Here is a 23,015-nt window from a genome sequence, read left to right on the forward strand (position 1 = left end):
AAATAAAAGTCCATTATCTAGCTGGGTGGGGGTGGTGTAGGTTTTTTGTTTTATTTTGTTTTGTTTTGTTTGAGACAAGGTTTCTCTATAGCTTTGGAGTCTATCCTGGAACTCATTCTGTAGACTAGGCTGGCTTTGAACTCACAGAAATCCTCCTGCCTCTGCCTCCCAAGTGCTGGGATTAAAGGTGTGTGCAAATTTTTAATTCCATCACTAGGGAGGCAGAGGCAGGCAGAACTCTGAGTTAGAGGCTAGCCTGGATTACAGAGTCCCAGCACAGCCTGGGCTACACAGAGAAACCCTGTCTCAAAATAAATAAACAAATAAATAAAATAAAATAAAATAAAAAACAAAACAAAGACGCTGGGCGGTGGTGGCGCACGCCTTTAATCCCAGCACTCAGGAGGCAGAGCCAGGCTGATCTCTGTGAGTTTGAGGCCAGCCTGGGCTACAAAGTGAGTTCCAGGAAAGGCACAAAGCTACACAGAGAAACCCTGTCTCGAAAAACAAAACAAACAAAACAAAACAAAACCAACAAACAAAAGACATACAGAAAAGAAAGAATAGAAGGAAGGAAGCTGTGGATCACAGCTCAAACGTTCACTCCAGTACTAGAAATCATGAAACAGAGTTCTGTGCTAACTGAACCCAAATGAGACAATTTCGCAAAAAGAAAAAAAAAAAAAAAAGAAAGAAAGAAAGGAAGGAAGGAAGAAAACAGAAAAGAAGTCAAGGCTGGAGAGACAGCTCGGCAGTTAAGGGCATGGGCTGCTTCTCAGGACCTGGGTTCAGTTCCCAATCTCCACAGCTCCCAAGCACTGCAACTGCTGCTCTGGGATCCCACGCCGTCTTCTGACCTGGGGGGCACAGCACACACATGGTGCACACATATGCATACACACACACACACACACACACACATTCACACGAATAAAATAAAATCTTATTTTAAAAAAGAAAGGGGCCAGGTGGCGGTGGCGCAAGCCTTTAATTCCAGCACTCGGGAGACAGAGGCAGGAGGATCTCTGTGAGTTCCAGGCCAGCATGGTCTACAGAGTGAGATCCAGGACAGGCAGCAAAACAACACAGAGAAACCCTGTCCCGAAAAATAAAAAATAAATAAAATAAAAATAAAATAGGTTCAACCCAGAATTAGTTAATATTCACAACACTGCTGAGGTGGCAGAGGCCTTGGGGCCGAGCAAGCTTTGCGGCCTGAGACTGTCGTGGACACCCAGGAGCTGCCTGCTCAGATGGCCCCATGTTTATAAGGCCTAATGGAAAGCAGTCAAATTGGAGCGATCTTTTTTTCCGACGTTTAAGCAATGATACCCCATAGTGTCTTTTGTTCTTTTCTTGTTTTGAGACAGGGTCTCTGAGTCCAGGCTGGCATCAAACTAGCCAGCTAGGTAGTTAAGGATGACCTAGACTTCTCACTCTGCCTCCCAAGTGCTGGGGTGACAGGCGTGGTGCTGGGGATGGAACCCGCGGCTTGCAGCAAGTCAAAGGAGCCCTCTACTCACTGACCCTCTTTTTTGACAATCAGCTGTGGAGCTAATCAACCTTGACACCCTGTCTCTTGTTAGGCACTTCTGAGAGACAGAGTCTCACTACTTAACCCAAGCTAGTCTTCATTTAGAGATCTTCGGTCTCAGTCTCCTCTGCGCCGGGATCACAGCATAATGCCACCATCCCAGGCGATTTTCCCGATTTTCAAAGCGGGTTCAGAGTCTCGGGTGTCACCAGTGCACAGGCGCAGACTGAGTCCTGAACACAGGTGCGTTTCAGGAGTTAATGTCCAGATCATGGCTGATTTCAAGGGGCTGGGGCAGGGGGAACGGGTCCTGTAGAGTGCGGAGGCAAGGCAGGAAGCAGGGGACTCTTAAAATAGCACCACCAAGCTGAGTGGAGGGGACATGAAGTTGGCTGATGGACCAGAGAGACAGTGGAGGAGAGGGCAGAGGAACCCCAGACTCCTCTGCTAGAAGAAGTAGTCCCACCCTCACACACAGCCAGGAAGACTATGCCCTCTGCGAATTTTGGTGATCAAACCAAAGGTCTCTTACAAGGTAGAGAGGCAATCACAGAGACACGCCCCCAGCCCTTCACTGGGGGATTCTAGGCCTAACCACGCCCCCAGCCCCTCACTGGGGATTATGGGCGGGGCTCCACCCTGACCACGCCCCCAGCCCCTCACTGGGGATCCTGGGCGGGGCTCCACCCTGACCACGCCCCCAGCCGCTCACTGGGGGATTCTAGGCGGGGCTCCACCCTGACCACGCCCCCAGACCCTCACTGGGGGATTCTAGGCAGGGCTCCACTCCTCTTTGGACCCCCCCATGCCCTCCCTTATTTTTGAGGCAGGGTCTCTCTATGTAGTCCTGGCTGCCCTGGTACTCACTTTGTAGACCAGGCTGGCCTCAAACTCAGAGATCTACTTGCCTCTGCCTCCTGAGTGCTTGGATTAAAGGTGTGCACCACCACTGGCAACTGGTTTATTTTCATTTTATGCATTTAAGTGTGTGCCTGCATAGCTACCTGTCTGTGTACCACATGGGAGTCTAGTGCCCATGGAGGCCAGGAGAGAGCATTGATTTATTGGAACTGGAACTACAGAGGGTTGTGAGCCACCGTGTGGGTGCAGGTTATCAAACTGGGGTCTTCTGGGACAGCAGTCAGGGTTCCTCACTGCCAAGCCACTCTCCAGCCCTGGCATAGCATTTTTTTGTTTCTTTCTTTCTTTTTGGTTTTTCAAGACAGGGTTTCTCTGTGTAGCTTTGCGCCTTTCCTGGAACTCACTCTGTAGACCAGGCTGGCCTCGAACTCACAGAGATCCGCCCCAGGCATAGCATTTTTATGGCGCTGGGCTCAGGCAAAAAATACTAAAATAAATAACACGGGTTTCCTGGTGACTGTGTTCTGGTGTATGACCCCAAACTCTTGGTTTTCCTCCAGAGTCTCTTGGCTCACATGGCCTCCTGGAAGCAAGACAGAGCTGCTAAGGTTTCTGGCTTTGTGACATAGGTCACGTCCACACTAATCTCCCACTTATCTGTCTTGCGAACGGCTATAAACTAACCCTGTGGGTCCTACTCTGGTCTGATAGCTGGTCACAAGACACGCCTTCTTCCAGAAAGGTCCTGGAGGGCAGGCCAAGGAAACGCAAACAAGCGGACCCTGGGACGTGGCTGGTCCAGGCTCTCTGGCGCCAGTTCCCACCTCCCTGGCCGGTCACTGCTGGGCCAGGCGGTCTGTGGTTCATCATGGCCGCTCCATGCGGTCCCCATGAGACGTCCGGATCGCTGGGGAGAATGGTCCTGGAGAGTCTCAGGGACCCTGGTCCCATAGAAAGAGTTGTTGTCCAGACAACCAGTTAAAAACCGTTTCTCCAGTCCTTCTATTTATTAATTTTATTTCACCTTTAAAAAGGTTTTTTTTTTCAAGACATGGTCTCATTATGTAGTCTAGATTGTCCTGGAATCCGCCTGCCTCTGCCTCCGCGTGTGGGGATTAAAGGCGTGTCACACAGTTCAGCCTGGGGTGGAACTTGTGGTTCTCATGGCTCAGCTTGTTCACGCTGATGTGCTGACAGGACACCCCACGCTCGGCTTCACCTTATTTATGGCTCTGGTGAGGGGATCCTCTGGCCCTCAGACACTGCTTCTCACTGCTCTGGAGTCACAGCTGGCCAGGGCAAGATGGCAGGGGCCAGACCCCAGGAGGAGGGCAGCTCACAGCAGGACATGGACGGACGGGGACACACACACACACATACACACACACACCCACCCCCCCCCCCCCACACACACACCACACCCACACCACACACACAGACACCACACCACACACACAAAAAAAAACAACACACACACACACACACCACACACACCACACACACCACACACACCACCTGCCACCCAGTTCTCTGCTTCTGAACCCACTCCCCATCCCCACGTCCTCAAGTCATGGCCTCTCCTGAGTCGCCACCTCCCGGGCCCACTGGGCCCGGCTGACTGACTGCAACCTATGGGCAGTGATTAGGCACCACATTCCTCACCAGGGCTCAGAACAACCATCAGGGCACCCCCAGGGAGGGGGCTGGGGCTCAACAGTGGCAGGAGCTTGCCTGCCACTCGACCCTGAGTTCCCTACCAAGCACCAAACCAATCAACCAGAAAGAGAGGGGAGAGACAGACAGACAGACAGACAGAGGGGGAAGCAAGCTCCTGCAGGTGACCTGCAGGGCTGCCTGTCTGCATTACCGTAGGCCACATCCAGAAGAGGGCGCCAGGTCCCATCACAGATGGTTGCGAGCCACCAAGTGGGTGCTGGGAATTGAACTCTGGACCTCTGAAGGCGCAGCTCGTGCTCTAACCGCTGAGCCATCTCTCCAGCCCCGACGCGTCACTCTAATGTTTTGTTTGATGCATTGCGAGAGACTGAACCCAGGGCCTCACAGCTAGCCAGCAAGTGATCTCCGTTCGTGTGCATCCCGAACCTCGTTGTCCGAGCCAGGGTCTCTGCCTGCCTCTGCTTCCTGAGGGCTGGGATTAAAGCCCACCGCCCGCCCCCCCACCTTGACCTCTGTTTCAAACCCCGGCGTGCTGGGATGACGCGCGTGCGCCAGAGGATGGAAGGCAAGGTACCCTGGACGCTAGGCAATCACTCCACAAACTGTGCTCCAGCCTGAGCCCCAGTTTGCATTTCAGAGTCCGCACCCTTGCTTCACCCACTGTACAGATGAGGGACATGAGGGCCCGAGTGGACCCAGAACCTCGGACCGCGGCCACCTTCCAAAGCCGTCTGAGGGCAGATGCTCTCCGCGTGACTCTGGATGGCCCCCACTTCCCCCTCAAGCCTCCTCTCTGTGGATATCTCAAAACGTCAAGCAGGGTCCGGGTGTCGGCCACCCACCCGCGGGTCTCGAGCCCGCAACACAGAGCTCCCCCTACCGCAGCACACAAGCAAAAAGAAAAAAGCCGCCCAGATTCCCTAAGGCGACCGGCACGCGCGCGGCCTTATGGGAATTGTAGTCAAGTCTCCGTCTCCGCCTGGGGCAGGCCCCGCCCCCGGAACTACGCTCCCGTCGTGCCCCGCGGCAGTAGGCGGGGCGGCCGCGTTGCTAGGACTTGGCGAAGCGTGGCGCTCTCGCGGGCGTCCCTCAGGTGAGCAGCCGCCGTAAGGGGCTCGGCTCCCGCCGTTCCGGGTCCGCCACCGGCAGCGGGGATGGCGACGTGGCCCGGGCGGTGGACGGGGACAGGAGGCCTTGCCGGGGCCGCCCACCGGGGCTCGGGGAGCGGCGCGCGCGCCCCGGGAGGCGGGGGGGGGGCGTGCTCGTGCGCGAGCGGCCCTGGCTAGCACGCGTGCGCACAGAGGGCCTGGTGCCCACCGCGCCCTTCCCCCGTCCGTTTGCTGCGCACGCGTTGCACCCCTACTTCTCATTCCGGAAACGCCGTGATTTCCCGTTGCTTCCGGTTACCTGTTCCGGGTCATCGCGGTTAGTCCCCTGCCTCGGGGTTGTGGCTTCACCCTCGTGACGGCAGGTGTGCGGTTTCCCCTTAAGCTGTGCTGCCCTATGGGAATTCTTGGGGTGCTTCGGTGGCGCCCGGGGTCGAATCCTGGACTTGGGTCGTTCGGGGAGGGCGGTGTGCTGCAGATCGGCGTCCCCGCCCTCGGTTCCAGGCCCCGCACCGAGGCAGGCTCTGCCCCGCGGCGCTCGGCCCCTGCCCTTGTTGATTTTAATTTTGGGAGGTTTTGCTGTGTGGCTCCTACCGCCCCGGACCTCAGCATCGTGCGCATCGAGTGCCGGGTGCGGGGCGTGTGCGCCCCGTGTCTGTGGCCCCGGGCCCAGGGTCCTGCAGTTCCCCGGCGTGCTGTGCTGATCTCCGCGGAGAGACTTCCTAACCGCGGCCACGGGTCTGGGGCTCGTGGGGCAGGACCCCTGCTCCCGTGCTGACCCGCAGCGCTCGCCTGTCACCTTCTGTGGGTGCAGTGACGGGAAGCTGGCCTGACGTGCATGGTGAGCTCTAGGCTAGCCCGGGCTACACAGGGAAGCCTTGTCTCAAAACAAAACAAGAAAGCAAACAGGCAGAACGGCTCTCAGAAGCGGAAGGGTGGCCACAGCCTTGGCTACCATCCTGTGGCTTCTAACCCTCTCCCCAGGGGTCCTGTCCCCAAGCAGCCCTTTTTCCTATGTCCTTTGTTTTGTAGTCTTGAGGGGACAAGCAGGGCTGTGTCTTCGGCCCTGGAGACAGTGGTGCTTTGTGGCCCCGGCCGTTGGCGGGGGCTGTAGGCGGGGTATGTGCCCTGGGGAGGCCAGATGTCACCACGGCCCCTCATGGGCTCTGCCTGCCATGGGGCTTGTGCAGGGGCAGCCATGGTAACTAACACCAGGCTCCCAGACATGCCTGGCACCGTTCTCTCCTAGTCTCAGGGCTCTGAGGGGCACCTGTAGTTCTCAGGAGCCCTTGGAGCCATGCAGTGTTAGCCAGGGCAGTCCGGGTGGGCGCATCAGTCATTGCATAGAGGGTTCCCGCGGCCGGTGGACCAGCAGGGGAGGCAAGGTGCGGGTGTGATGCCAGGTAATGCCAACACACCTGTTACAGACAGCCCTGCTGCTCCCCCTCTCCCCTCTCCCCCTCTCTCCCTCCCCTCCCCCCCCCCCCCCCCCCCCCCCCCCCCCCCCCCCCCCCCCCCCCCCCCCCCCCCCCCCCCCCCCCCCCCCCCCCCCCCCCCCCCCCCCCCCCCCCCCCCCCCCCCCCCCCCCCCCCCCCCCCCCCCCCCCCCCCCCCCCCCCCCCCCCCCCCCCCCCCCCCTCCCTCTTCCCCTCTCCCCCCCCTCTCCCTCCCCCCTCTCTCCCCCCTCTCTCCCTCCCCTCTCCCCCTCTCCCCCCTCCCTCCCCCCTCTCTTTCTGGTTGGTTGGTTTGGTGCTCGGTAGGGAACTCAGGGTCGAGTGTGGCAGGCAAGCTCCTGCCACTGTTGAGCCCCAGCCCCCGCCCTGGGGGTGCCCTGATGGTTGTCCTGAGCCCTCGTGAGGAATGTGGTGCCTAATCACTGCCCATAGGTTGCGGTCAGTCAGCCGGGCACGGTGGGCCCGGGAGGTGGCGACTCAGGAGAGGCATGATTTGAGGACGTGGGGATGGCGAGTGGGTTCAGAAGCAGAGAACTGGGTGGGTGGCAGGTGGTGTGTGTGGTATGTGTGTGTGTGTGGTGTGTGTGTGTCCGTCCATGTCCTGCTGTGAGCTGCCGTCCTCCTGGGGTCTGGCCCCTGCCATCTTGCCCTGGCCAGCTGTGACTCCAGAGCAGTGAGAAGCAGTGTCTGAGGGCCAGAGGATCCCCTCCCGCAGCCTCTCCCGGCAGCCTCCCGAGCCCGGCTTTGCTCCTGTGTGTCACAGGTGGCAGTGGTGTCGGCTCAGGCTTTAGTGAGGTGCTGGCACAGCAAAGCTCAGGTGCCATGGATCGGCAGGTCCCCAGGCTAGCCCACTGCAGCAGGAGGTGGGGCGCCTTAGGCCAGCCATACCCCAGAGCCCGAGTCCAGAGTGGAATGAATGGGTCATGGCCACATGCCTGCCTTGTTTGGCAGGGTCTGTATTCTTGGGGTGCATCTTAGGTCTGCTGCCTTTTCCTGGGGATACAGAAGATTGAGGAGGGGTCTGGCCCTGTAGCTCTGGCTGGCCGGCCTCCAGCTCACAGCCATCCTCCTGCCTCTGCGCCACAAGTGCCACTGGGTGTATGTCTGGCTCTGGTCTTTGACCCCTCAGTTGACCAAGGTGGGCATGTCCCCTAGAGGCCATGGGGTCAGGTGTGTTGTGAGGTTTATGCTTTTCTGGGGGTGGCCCTGCACCCCACCCCGTCACTGTGTAGAAAAGGGGACATTTAGCAGCTTGGAGGGATATTGCCCGTCAGCCCTGGGGCCATAGCCAGGGGCTGCATGTGCTGTGGCTGCATCCTCTGCAGGTCTCACATGGCCTGCACACGGCAGGTCCACCCCGCACACTGCGGGAAGAATTCTGTCTCCTGACTGTAGGCCGAGCGTATCAGCAGCCGGGGCCAGACCTGTGACCTCTGGAGGCAGATAGAGGAGCAGCTGTGGGTGACCATAGGTTTGTTTAGGGGCCAAGGACTGGGTTGTGTCTTTCATGGTTTTTTGTTTATTGTTTGTTTTTTGTCAGAGACAAAGTTTTATGTAGCCCAGGTTGGCCTGACCCCCCCGGGCGCGGTGGCAGCTGGTAACAGGGGGGTGGGGGGCGCTGTACATGCTGTGGGGTGGGTCTGCGATTTGACAGTGATGACTGCCTGTCTCCACACGGCGTCGGGGGCGCGGGCGGACTCGGTAGAGCCCTCAGGAGCCCCCCGGAGTCAGCGGACTCGACCTGGCGCTCCGGAGTCGTCGTTCCGGGGCCTCGCAGGACCCCCGCACCCCAGGACAGACCCCGACCCACTGAAGCCGACGGATGACACTCCAGTCCCATCTCTGTCTTCCACAGTGGAGCCCCGCCGAGGATGGAGCCCTCCGCGGGCCTCGCCGAGCAGCCTGAGCCCGCCAAGGCTGGAAGAGAGGAGCGAGAGCCGGCGCCCTGGCAGGCCCTGCCCGTCCTGTCCGAGCAGCAGTCGGGGGCCGTGGAGCTGGTGCTGGCCTACGCCGCGCCCGTCCTGGACAAGCGCCAGACCTCCCGCCTCCTGCGGGAGGTGTCCGCCGTCCACCCGCTTCCTGCCCAGCCCCACCTCAAGCGGGTGCGCCCCAGCCGCAGCGCCGCCGCCGGCGCCCACGCATCGGACCTGCTGCTGTGCCTGGCGGGGCCCTCGGCGGGCCCGCGCTCGCTGGCCGAGCTCCTCCCCAGGCCGGCCGTGGACCCGCGTGGCCTGGGCACCCCGTTCCTGGTGCCCGTGCCCGCCCGGCCGCCGCTCACCCGGAGCCAGTTCGAGGAGGCGCGGGCGCACTGGCCCACGTCCTTCCACGAGGACAAGCAGGTGACCAGCGCGCTGGCCGGGCAGCTCTTCTCTGCGCAGGCGCGAGCGGCCATGCAGAGCCACATGGAGGAGGCCGTGGGCGCCGCCCGGAGGGCAGCTGCCCAGGGCCTGCGGGCCGTGGGCGCCGTGGTGGTGGACCCCGCCTCGGACCGCGTGCTGGCCACAGGCCACGACTGCAGCGGCCTGGCCCGGCCCCTGCTGCACGCCGTCATGGTGTGCATCGACCTGGTGGCCCAGGGCCAGGGCCGTGGCGCCTGGGACCTCAGAGGCCACCCGGCCTGCTCCTTCGCCCCGGCCGCGGCCGCCCAGGGCGCGCGTGCCGGCAGCGTGCGCAAGCTGGATGGGAACGAGGACGGCCTGCCCTACGTGTGCACCGGCTACGACCTGTACGTGACCCGCGAGCCCTGCGTCATGTGCGCCATGGCCCTCGTCCACGCCCGCATCCAGCGCGTCTTCTACGGGGCGCCCTCGCCCGACGGCGCCCTGGGCACGCGCTTCCGTGTCCACGCGCGGCCAGACCTCAACCACCGCTTCCAGGTGTTCCGCGGCATCCTCGAGGACCAGTGCTGCCGGCTGGACCCCGACCCCTAGGCCTGGTGACCTCCACTTCAGACTGCTCTCTGCTCCTGGCCGGCCCGCAGCCCCCGCAGCGCCGTGGCCCTGGACCCTGGGGGCCCCACCCTCGGTGTCTAAGGACACTGACCACCTGGGTCAGCACGCGGGGCGCCCTCAGCCCCGCCCGAGACAGCGGCCTCCTCTGCCGGCCGCGGCAGCCGTGGGACTCAGCTCTGCCTACAAGCCCAGTGGCTGTCTTTCTTTCAGTCCCCGGTCCTCCAGGCTCGGGGCAGCCATCGTGTGTGAAAATAAAGCGCCTCAAACCAAGTTCCCGTTTGCACCGAGGTGCCAGGCTGGGGTGGGCATCCGTGCCAGTCTGTGGGTTGTGAAGGGGAAGGCAGCAGTCCCGATGGGCGCAGCCGGCTCTGGGTGCTTCTGGGGTAGCAACATCCCAGGAGGCACCCTTCCTGTCTACGGAGTCTGGAAGGTTCCAAGTATGTCTGGACACCTGTTGGCCTGGGGTCGGTTCACCCACAGGCTGTTGGTGGGAAGGCTGGGGGCTTCAGAAGGATCAGAGTGCGGTGGGGTGATAGGCCTCGGATGTAGTGGGGTGCCTGTTCCATGGCAGTGTGCCCTTAGGAGACCCGGCCCTGCTGTCCAGTCTGAGGGGTCATGGGGCTGGTGTGCGCCTGCTGGCCTCAGCCGGGCGGACAGCCGAGGAGTGGCTGGGCAGATGTGGACAAAGGGGTGTGCCCAGCCTAGAGCAGAGGCCTGCATCTTCTCGTCGGCCTTCCATCCTCCTCCTCTTGGGAAGCCATGTTTCAGTGGGCTGGCTCCCCAGGTGCCAGGGGTGGAGGCAGGGCAGTGAGGTGGCCCGTCTCGAGACTCGGTGGGACTGTGTCCAGTCAGTGGCACCTGGTTGATCGAGCAGGGCCTGCCTGGGGTGTCCCTGCAACCTTCTCACTGAAGCCCCATGGGGGCTTCACCCGGCCCTGTCCTGAGGGTGGCACTTAGGAGCAGAGCTACTCTGAAAAGTGACTCTAGGTGCCTCTGGGCTGTGCCGGGGTCGCTCCGAGCCCCCATGGGTGAGTGCCACACCCCTAGCCGGTGGGACCCTGGGGCTGTCACATGGCGGTGAGCCCTGCTCTGGGTGATGTGGTGGGATGGAGCCCTGAGAGGTCAGCAGTAGTGAGCTGTGGGGCCACAGTCGGGTCAGCGTTGGGAGGACACCGAGAGCCGGGGACATCCTGCCTCCAGGGCTGTGGGTAGAATCAGCTGGTGACTTGACCCGTCCCCTTCCAGACTGCTCTGTGGGGAAGTGACGTGAGGCGGCCCCATATCCGGGCCAGCACCCGCTGAGCCAGCAGCCAGCAGCGGTGGCCTGGCCTCGGGGCTTCCAGGCCGGCGCCTGGCGAGGCCCTGATTCTAGTCTCCTTTTAGGTGGGCCCTTCTGCCGGGGTGCCAGGTGAGCCGGGACAGAAATGGCAGGTGAGTCTGCCCTGTTTCCCGGGCGGTGTCCCCGACTCCCACCGAAGCCCCTGACTCCTAAGCCGTGGCTGCAGAGTGGACTCCCCAGCTTCTGCCCTTGTAACACCTTGGGTGCCACAGTGCGGCATAGACAGGCCACCAAGGAGCCACCAGGGTCTTCCCGTTTGCAGACGAAGGGAGGTTTGAAGTGGACAGCGTGGCGGGGTGTGCAGGGGACCCCGGGGCTATGGAGGGGCCTCTGGCCACCGTCCTTTTCTCTGCCCTCCTTGGCCTGACAACCCCAGGACTCTGATTGCTGACCCCAGGGTCTGTGTGCTGACTGGCCACTCCAGTGGCCTCGTTAACACTGGGGTGCACGGGTCTGTGTCCAGTGGCCTCGTTAACACTGGGGTGCACGGGTCTGCGTCCAGTGGCCTCGTTAACACTGGGGTGCACAGGTCTGCGTCCAGTGGCCTCGTTAACACTGGGGTGCACGGGTCTGTGTCCAGTGGCCTCGTTAACACTGGGGTGCACGGGTCTGCGTCCAGTGGCCTCGTTAACACTGGGGTGCACGGGTCTGCGTCCAGTGGCCTCGTTAACACTGGGGTGTGACTGGCTGCACCCGCGGGTAGGGCTGCTCCCGCCGGGGATGCGTCCTCTCTGGCTCTGGCGGCTCAGGGGGGGCTGAGGCGGAGGGAGGGAGGTGCTCCTGCAGGCTTGGCCGCAGCCGCAGCCGGGTCTCCCCCCTGCAGGAAAGGAGAACAACTTCCCGCCCCTGCCCCGCTTCGTGCCGCTGAAGCCCTGCTTCTACCAGGACTTCGCCGACGAGATCCCCGCCGAGCACCAGGTGCTGGTGAAGAGGATCTACCGGCTGTGGATGTGTGAGCCTTGCGGAGCGGGTGGGGTCCCCGCCGAGGGCGTGAGGCCCGGGCCTGCACGAGGCTGGTGGGGGAGCCCCTGGCCGCAGAGGTCCTTGGTGACCCCCCCTCTTCTCCCACCTGCCCCTCCAGTCTACTGTGCCACTCTGGGTGTGAACCTGGTGGCCTGCCTGGCCTGGTGGATTGCGGGTGGAGCGGGGGCCAACTTCGGCCTGGCCATGCTCTGGCTGCTCCTCTTCACGCCCTGCAGTTACGTGTGCTGGTTCCGGCCTGCGTACAAGGCCTTCCGGTAAGCTTGCCCTGGGGGCCGTCGGGCCGCAGAACCTCTGACCCACTCCAGGCTGTGGGACCCACGGAGGCTGAGCTTTCTGATCCCTGGGGGGCGGGATCCGCCTGTCTGACGTGGCCGTTATGTCACGGGCGGCTGCTGTCTCGGGGTTGCTGGGATGGAGCCCGGAGTGCCAGACACTGGGCTCGTGGTCCCAGCTGAGCCATGGCCCCTGGGTGCTTTGGAGTGGAGTCACTGTGGGGAGGTCTGGCACAGTGCCCCCGCCTCAGCCTCTCTGGATTGTGGGACCACACTCGGCCTTTTGAGGAGTCCCATGAGCAGAGTCTCCATAGCCTCTCCCCAGCCTCCACAGACCCCCTTCTGTCTCTGGATCTGTCTGTTCTGGACATTTCCTGCCATCGAGTCCCACCCCTGGGTGGTTTTCCGTGTTTGCTTCTCTGAGCACAGCCCCTCCACTGTGGTGTGTTGGAGCCTTGCTCCTGTTCACGGCCTCGTAATACTCCAGTAGACGGACACCCATCCTCAGCCATCCCCTGGGGCAGTGGCACCATGCCTGTGTGGTCAGCGCCCAGGCCGAGTGCCCGGCGGGGGCTTGGTTATTTCGGTCAGTAGTTTGTCAAGGACGAGGGGTCTGGACACCGCCCCCTCCCACCACACTGTCTGCCTTGCAGAGCCGACAGCTCCTTTAACTTCATGGCGTTCTTCTTCATCTTCGGAGCGCAGTTCGTCCTGACCGCCATCCAGGCCATCGGCTTCTCAGGCTGGGGCGCATGGTAAGCAGCGCCCCGGGATGTGTGTGAGGGTCGGCCAGCGGGGAGCCCTGCCGACAGGCGAGGGCCGTGCCGCGGGCCATCGGCAGAGGGCGCCCTGCCGACAGGTGAGGGCCGTGCCGCGGGCCGCCGGCAGAGGGCGCCCTGCAGACAGGTGAGGGCCGTGCCGCGGGCCGCCGGCAGAGGGCGCCCTGCAGACAGGTGAGGGCCGTGCCGCGGGCCGCCGGCAGAGGGCGCTGCCAAGCTGCTTGCAGCCCTGCCCAGGCCGCCCTGAACAGAACCTCTGCCATGCCTGCCTTGCCTGCCTTGGACAGACGCACTCCCATGTCTAGGTCCTCATTTCTCTTTTGTGTACCTTGGCTGTCCTGGCACTCGGTACTTGACTTGTGAGGTCTGCCGGCCTGTCTCCTGAGCACGGGGATAAATGCGGATGCCCTCACCACACCCCGAACGCAGTTCCCCTCCCTCCTCCCAGCACCTCCCTCTTCTCCAGGGCCACTCCTCGTCCTTCACTTCCCTCCAAAAAAGGAGGACTCCGCGGGCTCCCCCCGACCAGGGCCTGACAGGTCACAGTGCGGCCAGGCCTGTCCTCTCGCCAAGGCTGGAGGAGGCGCCCAGAGGGGGACAGGGTTCCCAAACGCGGCAGCAGAATCAGCTGCCCCCACCGCCCCCGCGTCTCACAAGAGCACTGAGCGGCACAGCCATAGGCAGTGCAGAGGCCCGGGCGGTCCCCGACGACGCCGTGATGGCCGCTTCGGTGGCCGAGCCCCCGGCCCCGCTCAGTGGTGCAGTGAGGGCCTCCAGCCCTCTGTCCCCCTGCGGTCCGTGCAGGGTCTCGGGCACCCTCTCACCTCGCCATGCCTCATGAACCATGCCCTCCTCCTTCCTCCTGGCCGCAGGACTCTGTCAGCTCTGAACGGGCTGTCACCACCCATCCCCGCCATGCCCCAGCCCCAGCGCTGACTCAGACCGGCAGGTGGCATTCTCAGGGTGCATGGGCTACCGAGGGTGTTACCTACGCTCTTGAGTTCAGTTCATTTAAGGTAGCGTGGAGAACAAGATGTTATAGTGACCCGGAGGAGGCAGCAAGGCCTTGCCTTGGTACTTTCTTTGAAATGTGTTTTTCTGTTGGGTATGTTTTATGAACCGAAGCCTGTTAAATTGTTGAACGGTTTCTTATGGCCATCATTTTGTATTGATCTTTTTGTATTGATCATTTTGTATTGACCTTTTGGTCCTTAACTGAGCCCAGCTCCTTTGAAGTTACCTTTCTCTTGACGATGTGTTGGAGCTCTGTACATATGAAGGAGGTCAGGCCTTACGTACCTATTCCTTGTTGATTTCTCAGAGCTCTTTGCATATGAAGGACAGCACGCAGGCCCTTCTGTGGGTATGCTGAACCCTTTCCACACCTCGCCTCCCTCTCTCTCACCCTGCAGTGGCTGGCTGTCAGCTGTTGGATTCTTTGGGGTCAATGTTGGGGCAGCTGTGGTCATGCTGATCCCGGCCATCTTGTTTTCTTTGTCTGCTGTTATGATGGCCATCGCCCTTGTGAGGGTGAGTCCTGCTCTGTCTCCATCCTGAAACGCCCTCTGCTCACATCAGTCACCTGGGACCTCACAGGGTCTGGGGAGGGCTCCTGGGCACTGCTGAGGCGTGCGCCCCTCAGATCCCGGGGGAGGCAGGCACACGCCACAGTGATGCCGCAGTGGGGGGGGGGGGGCATCACGGCCCCGGGGAAGCTGGCGTCGAGCTGGGGTGTCCTGAGGGCTGTGGCGACGCCAGAGGAGATGGAGCATCCGCGGCACAGTGAGGGACGCCCTACGGGGTCACCCGGGGGTCACCGTGGGTCCCTTTCCCTGACGGCGCACAGACCCCCTGCTCTGTTTTGTCCCCGATCCCTCAGGTGCATAGGATCTACCGTGGGGCTGGTGGAAGCCTCCAGAAGGCCCAGACGGAGTGGAACACTGGTACCTGGAGGAACCCCCCATCGAGGGAGGCCCAGTTTAACAACTTCTCTGGGAACAGCCTGCCCGAATACCCCACTGTCCCCAGCTACCCCAGCGGAGGCCAGTGGCCTTAGGCTCCGTCTCCTGCCACCACCCTCGGTCCTGAAACCTGAGCATCTCCCCGAGATCCGGGAGGCCCTCGGCCCGTGTTCGTGTCCTGCCCGAGCCTCAGCAAACTGCCTTTCGGCCGCTGTCCACTGCCATTCCAGCAGAGCCGGCTGTGGGCGCCCGCCCCGCCTGTCCAAAGGGTGGCCTCCTTCTCAGGCTCCTGTCCGTTGTGTTGCTGAGACCCACAGCTGAGCCCCTGAGAGCACTTGTGGGTGGAGGCAGGAGCATGGCTGTCGTGGCTGCGTCCTCAGCTCTACCATCCAGTCTACCCCTGTGCTCCTCTGGGGACAGGGTCCTGCAGCTTCCTGTCCTTTCCCCAGTGGCAGGGACATCCTGCTGTCCCCACCTCCGTCCAGGATCCTGAGTGGACCTCTGCCCACAGAAGGCCCTGATCCACTCGCTTGGGGCTGCTCTAGCTCCAGGAGGCTCCCCCGCTTCTCTGTGGGAGGAGAGGGACCAGCTCCACTGCACGGCAGGCCACACCCTGGTCACAGAGGCTGGCCAGGACCGGAGGCCCCTGGTCTGCCAGGAGCAGAGCCAGGGACAGATCTGTGCCTTAGAGAGACCCGTTTCCCCTCACCCTTCTGCCTTCTCGGGACAGCGGTGGCCTCACCAGGAGAGCCAGACCGAGTCCTGGAGTGTCCACGGCACCCGATGACTCTGGACTCGACATTCTTCCTTGTGACCAAGTCACTGCGGTCCCCAGGCCTCCCCACAGGGCCGTGCCCCTCCTAGACCGGTGTCCTGCCAAACTGCCTGGGCACCTGGCCTCTGTTCTGTGCCCAGGATGCCAGAGGGGCCAGGATAGAGAGTTGTAGGCGTGTGGGGAGCAGCCTTGCACCCTGAAGCTCCATCTTAGAGTGGCATGGGGAGGGAGCCCAGTGCCCACCACAGGGGACACGCCCTCAAGACACCTGCCGCTCGGCCCTGCCACCCCGGGTCCGTGCACCCACATGCCACAGTTGGTTTTGTTATGTGAGAACATTCTGGAAATAAATTCCCTTTTCTGCAGCAGGGCCTGTATTTGTGTTGTGGGGTACGTGTGCTGTTTGTGTGCACATGACGCGTGTGTGTGTGTGTGTGTGTGTGTGTGTGTGTGTGTGTGTGTGTGCACATGACACATGCGTGTGTGTGGAGCCCAGAGATTGGCATCAGCTAGTTGCCTTCTATTGGCTTCCATCTTGTGTTTTGAGACAGTTTCCCGTTGGAACGGAAACTCACAGATCTCTAGGCTGGCCGGCCAGTGAGCTCCAGGGACTCCCTGCCTCTGCCTCAGGGTGGCTGGGGTGACAGGCAGGCACCATCATGGCCTGCTGTTGACTTGAGTTTCTGAGCAGAAGCAGGTGGACCTCTGAGTTGCATGCCAGCTAAGTCTACAAAGTGAGACCTACATGCCAAAAATAAGAGGGTTATCCTGGGCTACATAACAAGTTCAAGACCCGCCTGGGCTACATGGCTTCAAAAAGGCTTTAGAGAAGGTGACCAGGAGTCCGGAGCTGTGGAAAGAAAGCACTATGGGAGGATGTGCCCAGAACAGACCAACATGGTCTGCGTTCTGTCTGTCCACGGCGTCCCTGCTCTAAGGTCCTTTCCCCAGAACTCCAAAATGCCTGTGAAAATGGGGTCTTTGCAAGGGCCTCAGTGAGCTGCTTAGGGTAGGTCCCAGACACCCAACTGACCGGTGTCATTAAAAAGTGAAGATTGGAGCCGGGCGTTGGTGGCGCACACCTTTAATCCCAGCACTTGGGAGGCAGAGGCAGGCGGATCTCTGTGAGTTCGAGGCCAGCCTGGGCTAACAAGTGAGCTCCAGGAAAGGCGCAAAGCTACACAGAGAAACTCCAAGTGTGCCGGTTGCAACAAATAACAGAAGCAGAGATTCTATCAAGTTGTCTAAAGTGAATCAGACACAAAATACAAAGAAAAATCAAATAAATAAATAAATGTAGAGATCCAGCTGGGCGGTGGTTGCCGTTAATTCTGGCACTTGGGAGGCAGAGGCTGGTGGATCTCTGAGTTCAAGGAAGCCTGGTGTACAGAGTGAGATCCAGGACAGGCAGGCTGCACAGAGAAACCCTGTCTGAAAAAAAAAAAAATCTAAGCACAGATGCCTGCCTTGGGAAGGGCCATGAAGGGAGAGATGGGGTGATGTATCTACAGGCCAAGGACACTGAGGGTCACTGGTTGGCACCTGCCACTGTGGAGGGCAGGCTGGACTCCCTACAAAGTGGCCACAGTGGGGTCAGCAAGAGTTCTGTCCCACAGAGGGGAGACGGCTGGTGTTCCAGCCCTGGTGTGAGGGCCTTGCCACAGGGCACCAGCTGACTGCTGCTTTCCCTGTAAGCTCGTGTCTACACACAACTCACTACCACACGTAGGGGTGACAGTTCATCCAGGAGCGGGAACAGTGACCCCATGGTTAGGAAGTCCACCCCCAACCCCAACCTAATACAGTTATGATGCAATTCCGCCCTCAGCCACCAGGGGACACTCTTGACTTTTTTTTAAAGATTTATTTATTTATTATGTATATAGTGTTCTGCCTGCATGTCTGCCTGCAGGCCAGAAGAGGGCGCCAGATCTCATCACAGATGGTTGTGAACCACCATGTGGTTGCTGGGAATTGAACTCAGGACCTCTGGAAGAGCAGCCAGTGCTCTAACCGCTGAGCCATCTCTCCAGCCCCCACACTCTTGACTTCTTGTACCGAGGGCCCCATTGTCCTCCACTCTCCAGGGCTGTCCTCACAGAATACAATGGCCACGGCCTCTCTTTGCTCCACCCACACTGGCCTCTCACTGAGCCCTGTCTCCAGTACGACATCACATGCTGTAACCCATTCTCTACTTGGTTCTTTCCGTCTTTTCTAGGTTTTTTGTTTGTTCTTTTAACAAGGTCTCCTGTAGCACAGGCTGGCCTCCAACACTGTGTGCCCAAGGCTGGCCGTGCACTCCCGATCCTCTTGCCTCGCCGTCTAAGTGCTGGGGTGACAGGTGTGTCCGAGCACTGGAGGGTGCTGGGGACACAGTACAGAACGTACTCATCTCTGAAGCCAGGAAGGGTTCCACCACTGACTGCTAACTTGGAATCTTCTGCCCAGAGTTCTTGTTTAGGACTGTGCCTCTAATTCTCAGAAAGGTCTGGAATGCTTTAAAATGGGGAAACAGAGAAAAATTATACAACCACTGTTGTCAGAATCTGGAAGCAGGAGGGGCTGGCTGCCCTGCCAGAGTTTACCTTTTGTGAGGATGGTAAGTAGATAAAACTATACTGCCTCTTCCCCTCCATGCAGACATCACCAATCACCCATTGGGGAGACATCAACAATCAATTGATGAATGAATGATTCCTTCCATGCTTTGCACAGGACAGGCATTAGCAATCAATCTGCCAGCCAATAGTTCTCTCCATTCTGTGCACAAGCCAGGCATCAATAAGACAGTTAGTGATGCTCTCTTCCCTTCTCCGCACAGAGCAGGCATCACTAGTCAGCATGTCAGTGATGGCCTCCTTTCTAGACATAGAGCAGAACATTAGTCAGTGGCATCAAGGGGAAACCCACAGCAGCTCATCTCCAACTCGGCTTTTTACACAGGACGCCGAGGCCCAGAGACTTCCGGAGAGACACCTACAGCACATCCGAGACCAGGTGGACGGAGGCAGGCCGCCCCTCCTGCCCCCACCACACGCCTTCCCGGGGACTAGTTTGGACTCTAGTCCCTGGAGCAATGCCAATAAGACAGCATGTGTCTTCCAAGACCAGTTCCTGCTTGATGACCCAGACTGTCCTGTCCTCTCAGAGGGAAACTACCAGGCCTGGCAGGCGACACTGGGCACGCTGCCACTCCGGGTGAGGAAGCCATTTGAAATCGAGCCTCTGTGAATAGCAGTCCGGGCGAGGGCAGCTGCCATCTGCTCAGGGTCCTCCACCTTCTGCTAGAAACAGGCTCAGCTCCCTCGGCCCAAAGGGGGTCTTTCCTGCCTCCTCTGGCTGCTGAGGCTCCTGCGATCTCACAGGCAGGTGACTTTCTGGTGCTGGGGGCCAGTGGATAGCGTTCACCGCGCCCCCAACACTCAGGAGATCAGGAGTTGGTGGCTAGGTCATCCTTTCTACATATGGGGTTTGAGGCCAGCTTGGACTCCATGAGATCCTATCTTAAAAACCCATTCTTGTCAAGTGTGGTGGTGCACATGATGCACACACCTTTACCCCTAGTACATGGGAGGCAGAGGCAGGGGGATCACTGTGAGCTCCAGACCAGGCTGAGCTACAGAGTGAGTTTCAGGTCAGCCAGGGCCACACAGTGAGACTTTGTCGATGGCTCCCTGAGTTCAATCCCCAGACCCTACATAGAGGTAGGGAGAGAAACCAACTCCAAGATGTTGGCCTCTGAGCTTGGCATGTGCTATCACACACACACGTGCACACACACACACACACACACACACACACACACGCACATGAAAATAATAAAAACGTAAAAATATTCCAAAGCAAAGGACAATCAGACTGCAACCCACAGAACCAGGGAGGCTACCTAGCAGGGGGACCCGGGGATGACTGTGGCTCATACTAAGTTTCGGTTTTGCCCAATCACTGGGCAAGCTTTAGTGAAACATTTCACTATTAGGATAAGAATTTGTACCGTATCAAGCTGATGAAAGAAAATGCTGGCCGTACTTTCAGGAGGGGAGGCTAAAATCTTTTTAGATTATGGATTAGCCTATAGAAAAATGTCTGCCGTAAATCAGTGAAGAGGAAGATGAATAGGAATCTCATCTACACAACTTAATAAAACACAGCTCTCTGAACAGATGAAGACAGGTCTCTTCTGTATCCTGGGATCTAATCACTATTTATATCTATAATTCAGCTACTATTTGGTTTAAAAGGGCTTATTGGGAAATGTTATCAATTTTACTATTTTCTTTCTTTCTTTTTTAATAATTGATTTATTTTTATTTTATATGCATTGGTGTTTTAGCTGCATGTGTGTCTGTGTGAAGGTGTTGGATTCTCTGGAACTGGAGTTACAGACAGTTGTGAGTCACCATGTGGGTGCTGGGAATTGAACTCAGGACCTCTGGAAGAACAGCCAGTGCTCTTAACCACTAAGCCATCTCTCCAGCCCCACTTTTTTTTTTTTTTAAGATTTATTTTATTATGGCCTGCAGGTAGAACACTGTATACATAATAAATAAATGTTTTTAAAAAAAAAAGATTTATTTTATTATGTACACAGTGTTCTGTCTACATGTATCCCTGCAGGCCAGAAGAGGGCACCAGATCTCATCACAGATGGTTGTGAGCCACCATGTGGTTGCTGGGAATTGAACTCAGGACCTCTGGAAGAACAATCAGTGTTCTTAACCACTGAGCCATCTCTCCAGGCCCAATTTTACTATTTTCTACACAGAAAACATTTTCTAGTTTCTAATAACCCTGGACTTTTGAATTATAACCTGTTTTTATGTTCAAGCTGTTTGTGTATTATTTTCCCTGCAGTTGTACATAAACTATTTTTACATTAAAAAAGGACAAATGCTATAGAATTGTATTACATGAAATATATAGAATACACAAATTCATAGAGACAGAAAGATTAGACGTTATCTAAAGAGGGAGAAGAAAGGAATATAGAGCAATGATTTCCTGAGAACAGAATCTGTTTCCTGGGATGGAAAAGCCCCACAAATGGAAAGCAGTATCAGGACATGATATCATGAATGTAAATCAATACAGTTAATGTAATTAATGAATATCATAAATATAGCTACTGAATGAATTCTGCGAATGCAATCGATGAATACCACAAATGTAATTAATACCATGAGTGTAATTAATGAATATCATGAGTGTAATTAAGAATATCATGAATGTAATTAAGATCTTTAATGTAAAAATATTCCAACATCCGCTGAGCATGGCACTTAGACCAACCCCAGGGGACTGTCACACACTCTGGCCTGGAGAGCATGCCGGGCCAGTGTGGGGCTACCCGGGGAGCTGTGTCTCAAAATACTAAACCAAACCAATCAAAACAAAGCCAAACCCAGTGGAGGGGGAGGAGGAGGAAAAGGGAAGGAACCCAGCCTGTCAGAAGAGTCAAACTGAGCTGGCTGCTCCCTAAGCTGGTTTCCCGAGACAGGGTTTCTCTGTGTAGCCCAGACTGGCCTTGAGCTCACAGAGATCCGCCTGCCTCTGCCTCCCAAGTGCTGGGACCAAAGACATGTGCCATCACTTCCTGGCATCTTTTGTCTGTGACACAGCCTCTGTAGCCCAGGCTGGCCTCTTCCTGAGCGCCGGGGTGACAGGTACTTGCCCACAGTCTCTGGCCCCAGCTTAAGGGGACTCTGGGTTACTCCTCCATCACCCAGGGGAGGGATCTGATTGGATCGTGCTGGGCCAGTCAGCTGGCTGGTCCTAGGGTGGGCCCAGGAGCCTGAAGTCCCAGGGCTCACCGTCCAGCTGTCTCCTCCTTCTTCCTGCCACCCCATGGCCCTCACAGCTTCACCCCATCTTATTCCTTCCGCATCCAGCCTGAGCCCTTAGGTGCAGCCCTGGAACTGGTGTGAGCTGGGGACTGCACCCCGCTGCAGCTGACATGGAGAGCTTGTGATATCTGCCAGTCAGCAGCATGGGAGCAGGGTGGTGTGCAGTGGCCAGTAAGTCATTGTCTTTCTCTAACTCTCAGCATCCATATCGGAACATGAAAGGGGGGGTCTCAGGTAAGAGGGAACCTGAAACTCCTCGGCCTGCAGCAGGTGACCTGGGACCGCCCGCCAGGCCAGCCCCGCCCCGCCAGGCCAGCCCCGCCCCGCCAGGCCAGCCCCGCCCCGCCAGGCCAGCCCCGCCCCGCCAGCCAGCCCCCCCCCGCCAGCCCGCCCCGCCAGGCCAGCCCCGCCCCTTAGCTGGGACGACAGCTGTCAGTATTTTATTCACTTCTGGGTTCCCACCAATGCTCATGGGCCTGGCCGTTAACCTAAAGTCACAGGAAGATAGTACTGAGGGCCAGCGAGGGTAAGTGATTGGTCCACAGTCACACAACCTCTGCCTGGAACGGCTCTCATCCTGGGTTTAATTCCTATCTTCTTTGAGCTGTAAACACAGTGACTTAAGAGGCAAGCAACAGTCACAACCCAGGTAGAGAGGAACAAAGACGGGGTAGGACGTCCAAAAAGGGAAAAGCCCAACTTCTCCCCTCTGTGAGGGCTGCGGAGTTCATACCAACATTCATCCAAGCAGTCAGGGCACATCGGCTGAGTGCCTACTGTGTGCACTCCCTGCGCTGGCCCCCAGAACAGACTGAGAGCAGACGCAGTCCACTGTGGGGTCCTGCCCCACCGGGAACTTAGGTCACCTGTGAAGAGGTGGCCTGGAACCAGGGAAAGGCAAGCTCGCCGCCCATTTCCCAGCCTCCCTCTTACCCGGAGATAATCAGACGCAGCGGGGAGTCAAGTCAAGCAAGAACTCGTTTATTGATGGGCAGTAAGCTTCTTTTATACCAGAAAACCTCCAAATCCCAGGAGGGGTGAAGGAACAAACCAGTCATTTTAAAGGGCACCCTATTTACAAGTTGTTTATGTCCTGACACTATCTCTTGTTTTTAGTATCTTATCTTAGCATAAATAACTGGAGCTAACTTTCTTTCTCACCATTTGTATCCACTCTAAGCAAACACCTTAAAACGTAAGCTCTATTTATCTGAATTTCTTTCGGAATCCTCTTTGCAGCCCATGTATGCGCCACAGTCCACCACACCACAGCTCAGGAGAGACCCACGCTGCATCAAGAGGGGGAAAGGGGGCTGTGGAACGTCTCTACTGCCTGCAACTTCTGGGGCTGCACTTGGCTGCTAAAAAGCTGGATTCAGCCTTCCAGGACGGCATATTCACCCCTTGTTTGTTCTTCTAGGAGGGAAGCGGTATACCGTCATGAGGAGGAAGAGGCTGGGATCTGGGCACACTGCGT

General features: G+C 58.4%; 2 protein-coding genes across 5 annotated transcripts; both read left to right on the plus strand.

Annotated features, from left to right (window-relative positions):
• The first annotated feature begins 5,090 nt into the window (after window positions 1–5,090).
• Window positions 5,091–9,837, plus strand: Adat3 (adenosine deaminase tRNA specific 3). 2 transcript variants are annotated; one of them, XM_028861184.2, is made up of 2 exons: window positions 5,091–5,165; window positions 8,487–9,837. In XM_028861184.2, exon 2 carries the CDS (start codon window positions 8,503–8,505, stop codon window positions 9,559–9,561), a length of 1,059 nt encoding a protein of 352 aa, XP_028717017.2. In that variant the 5' UTR covers window positions 5,091–5,165; window positions 8,487–8,502; the 3' UTR covers window positions 9,562–9,837. The 2 variants fall into 2 exon arrangements, with proteins under 2 accessions (XP_028717017.2, XP_028717018.1); XM_028861185.2 differs by lacking the exon at window positions 5,091–5,165 and adding an exon at window positions 5,463–5,543 and having other exon boundaries at window positions 8,487–9,829.
• On the plus strand, window positions 5,115–16,057 carry Scamp4 (secretory carrier membrane protein 4). 3 transcript variants are annotated; one of them, XM_028861187.2, is made up of 7 exons: window positions 5,115–5,165; window positions 10,966–11,013; window positions 11,745–11,873; window positions 12,003–12,159; window positions 12,831–12,932; window positions 14,369–14,486; window positions 14,836–16,057. In XM_028861187.2, exons 2-7 carry the CDS (start codon window positions 11,007–11,009, stop codon window positions 15,010–15,012), a joined length of 690 nt encoding a protein of 229 aa, XP_028717020.1. In that variant the 5' UTR covers window positions 5,115–5,165; window positions 10,966–11,006; the 3' UTR covers window positions 15,013–16,057. The 3 variants fall into 3 exon arrangements, with proteins under 3 accessions (XP_028717020.1, XP_028717021.1, XP_028717022.1); XM_028861188.2 differs by lacking the exon at window positions 5,115–5,165 and adding an exon at window positions 5,458–5,543 and having other exon boundaries at window positions 14,836–15,022; XM_028861189.2 differs by lacking the exon at window positions 5,115–5,165 and adding an exon at window positions 5,481–5,497 and having other exon boundaries at window positions 14,836–15,022.
• Window positions 16,058–23,015: the final 6,958 nt, after the last annotated feature.

Source organism: Peromyscus leucopus, chromosome 22 (assembly GCF_004664715.2).
Source record: "Peromyscus leucopus breed LL Stock chromosome 22, UCI_PerLeu_2.1, whole genome shotgun sequence".
Lineage (NCBI taxonomy): Eukaryota > Metazoa > Chordata > Mammalia > Rodentia > Cricetidae > Peromyscus > Peromyscus leucopus.

Coding starts and splice junctions, on each gene's coding strand:
- Adat3 (XM_028861184.2), top strand. CDS start 8,503: ATGGAGCCCTCCGCGGGCCTCGCCGAGCAGCCTGAGCCCGCCAAGGCT.
- Scamp4 (XM_028861187.2), top strand. Junction 12,933..14,368: donor TTCTCAGGCTGGGGCGCATG/GTAAGCAGCGCC, acceptor CTCACCCTGCAG/TGGCTGGCTGTCAGCTGTTG. Junction 14,487..14,835: donor TGGCCATCGCCCTTGTGAGG/GTGAGTCCTGCT, acceptor CCGATCCCTCAG/GTGCATAGGATCTACCGTGG.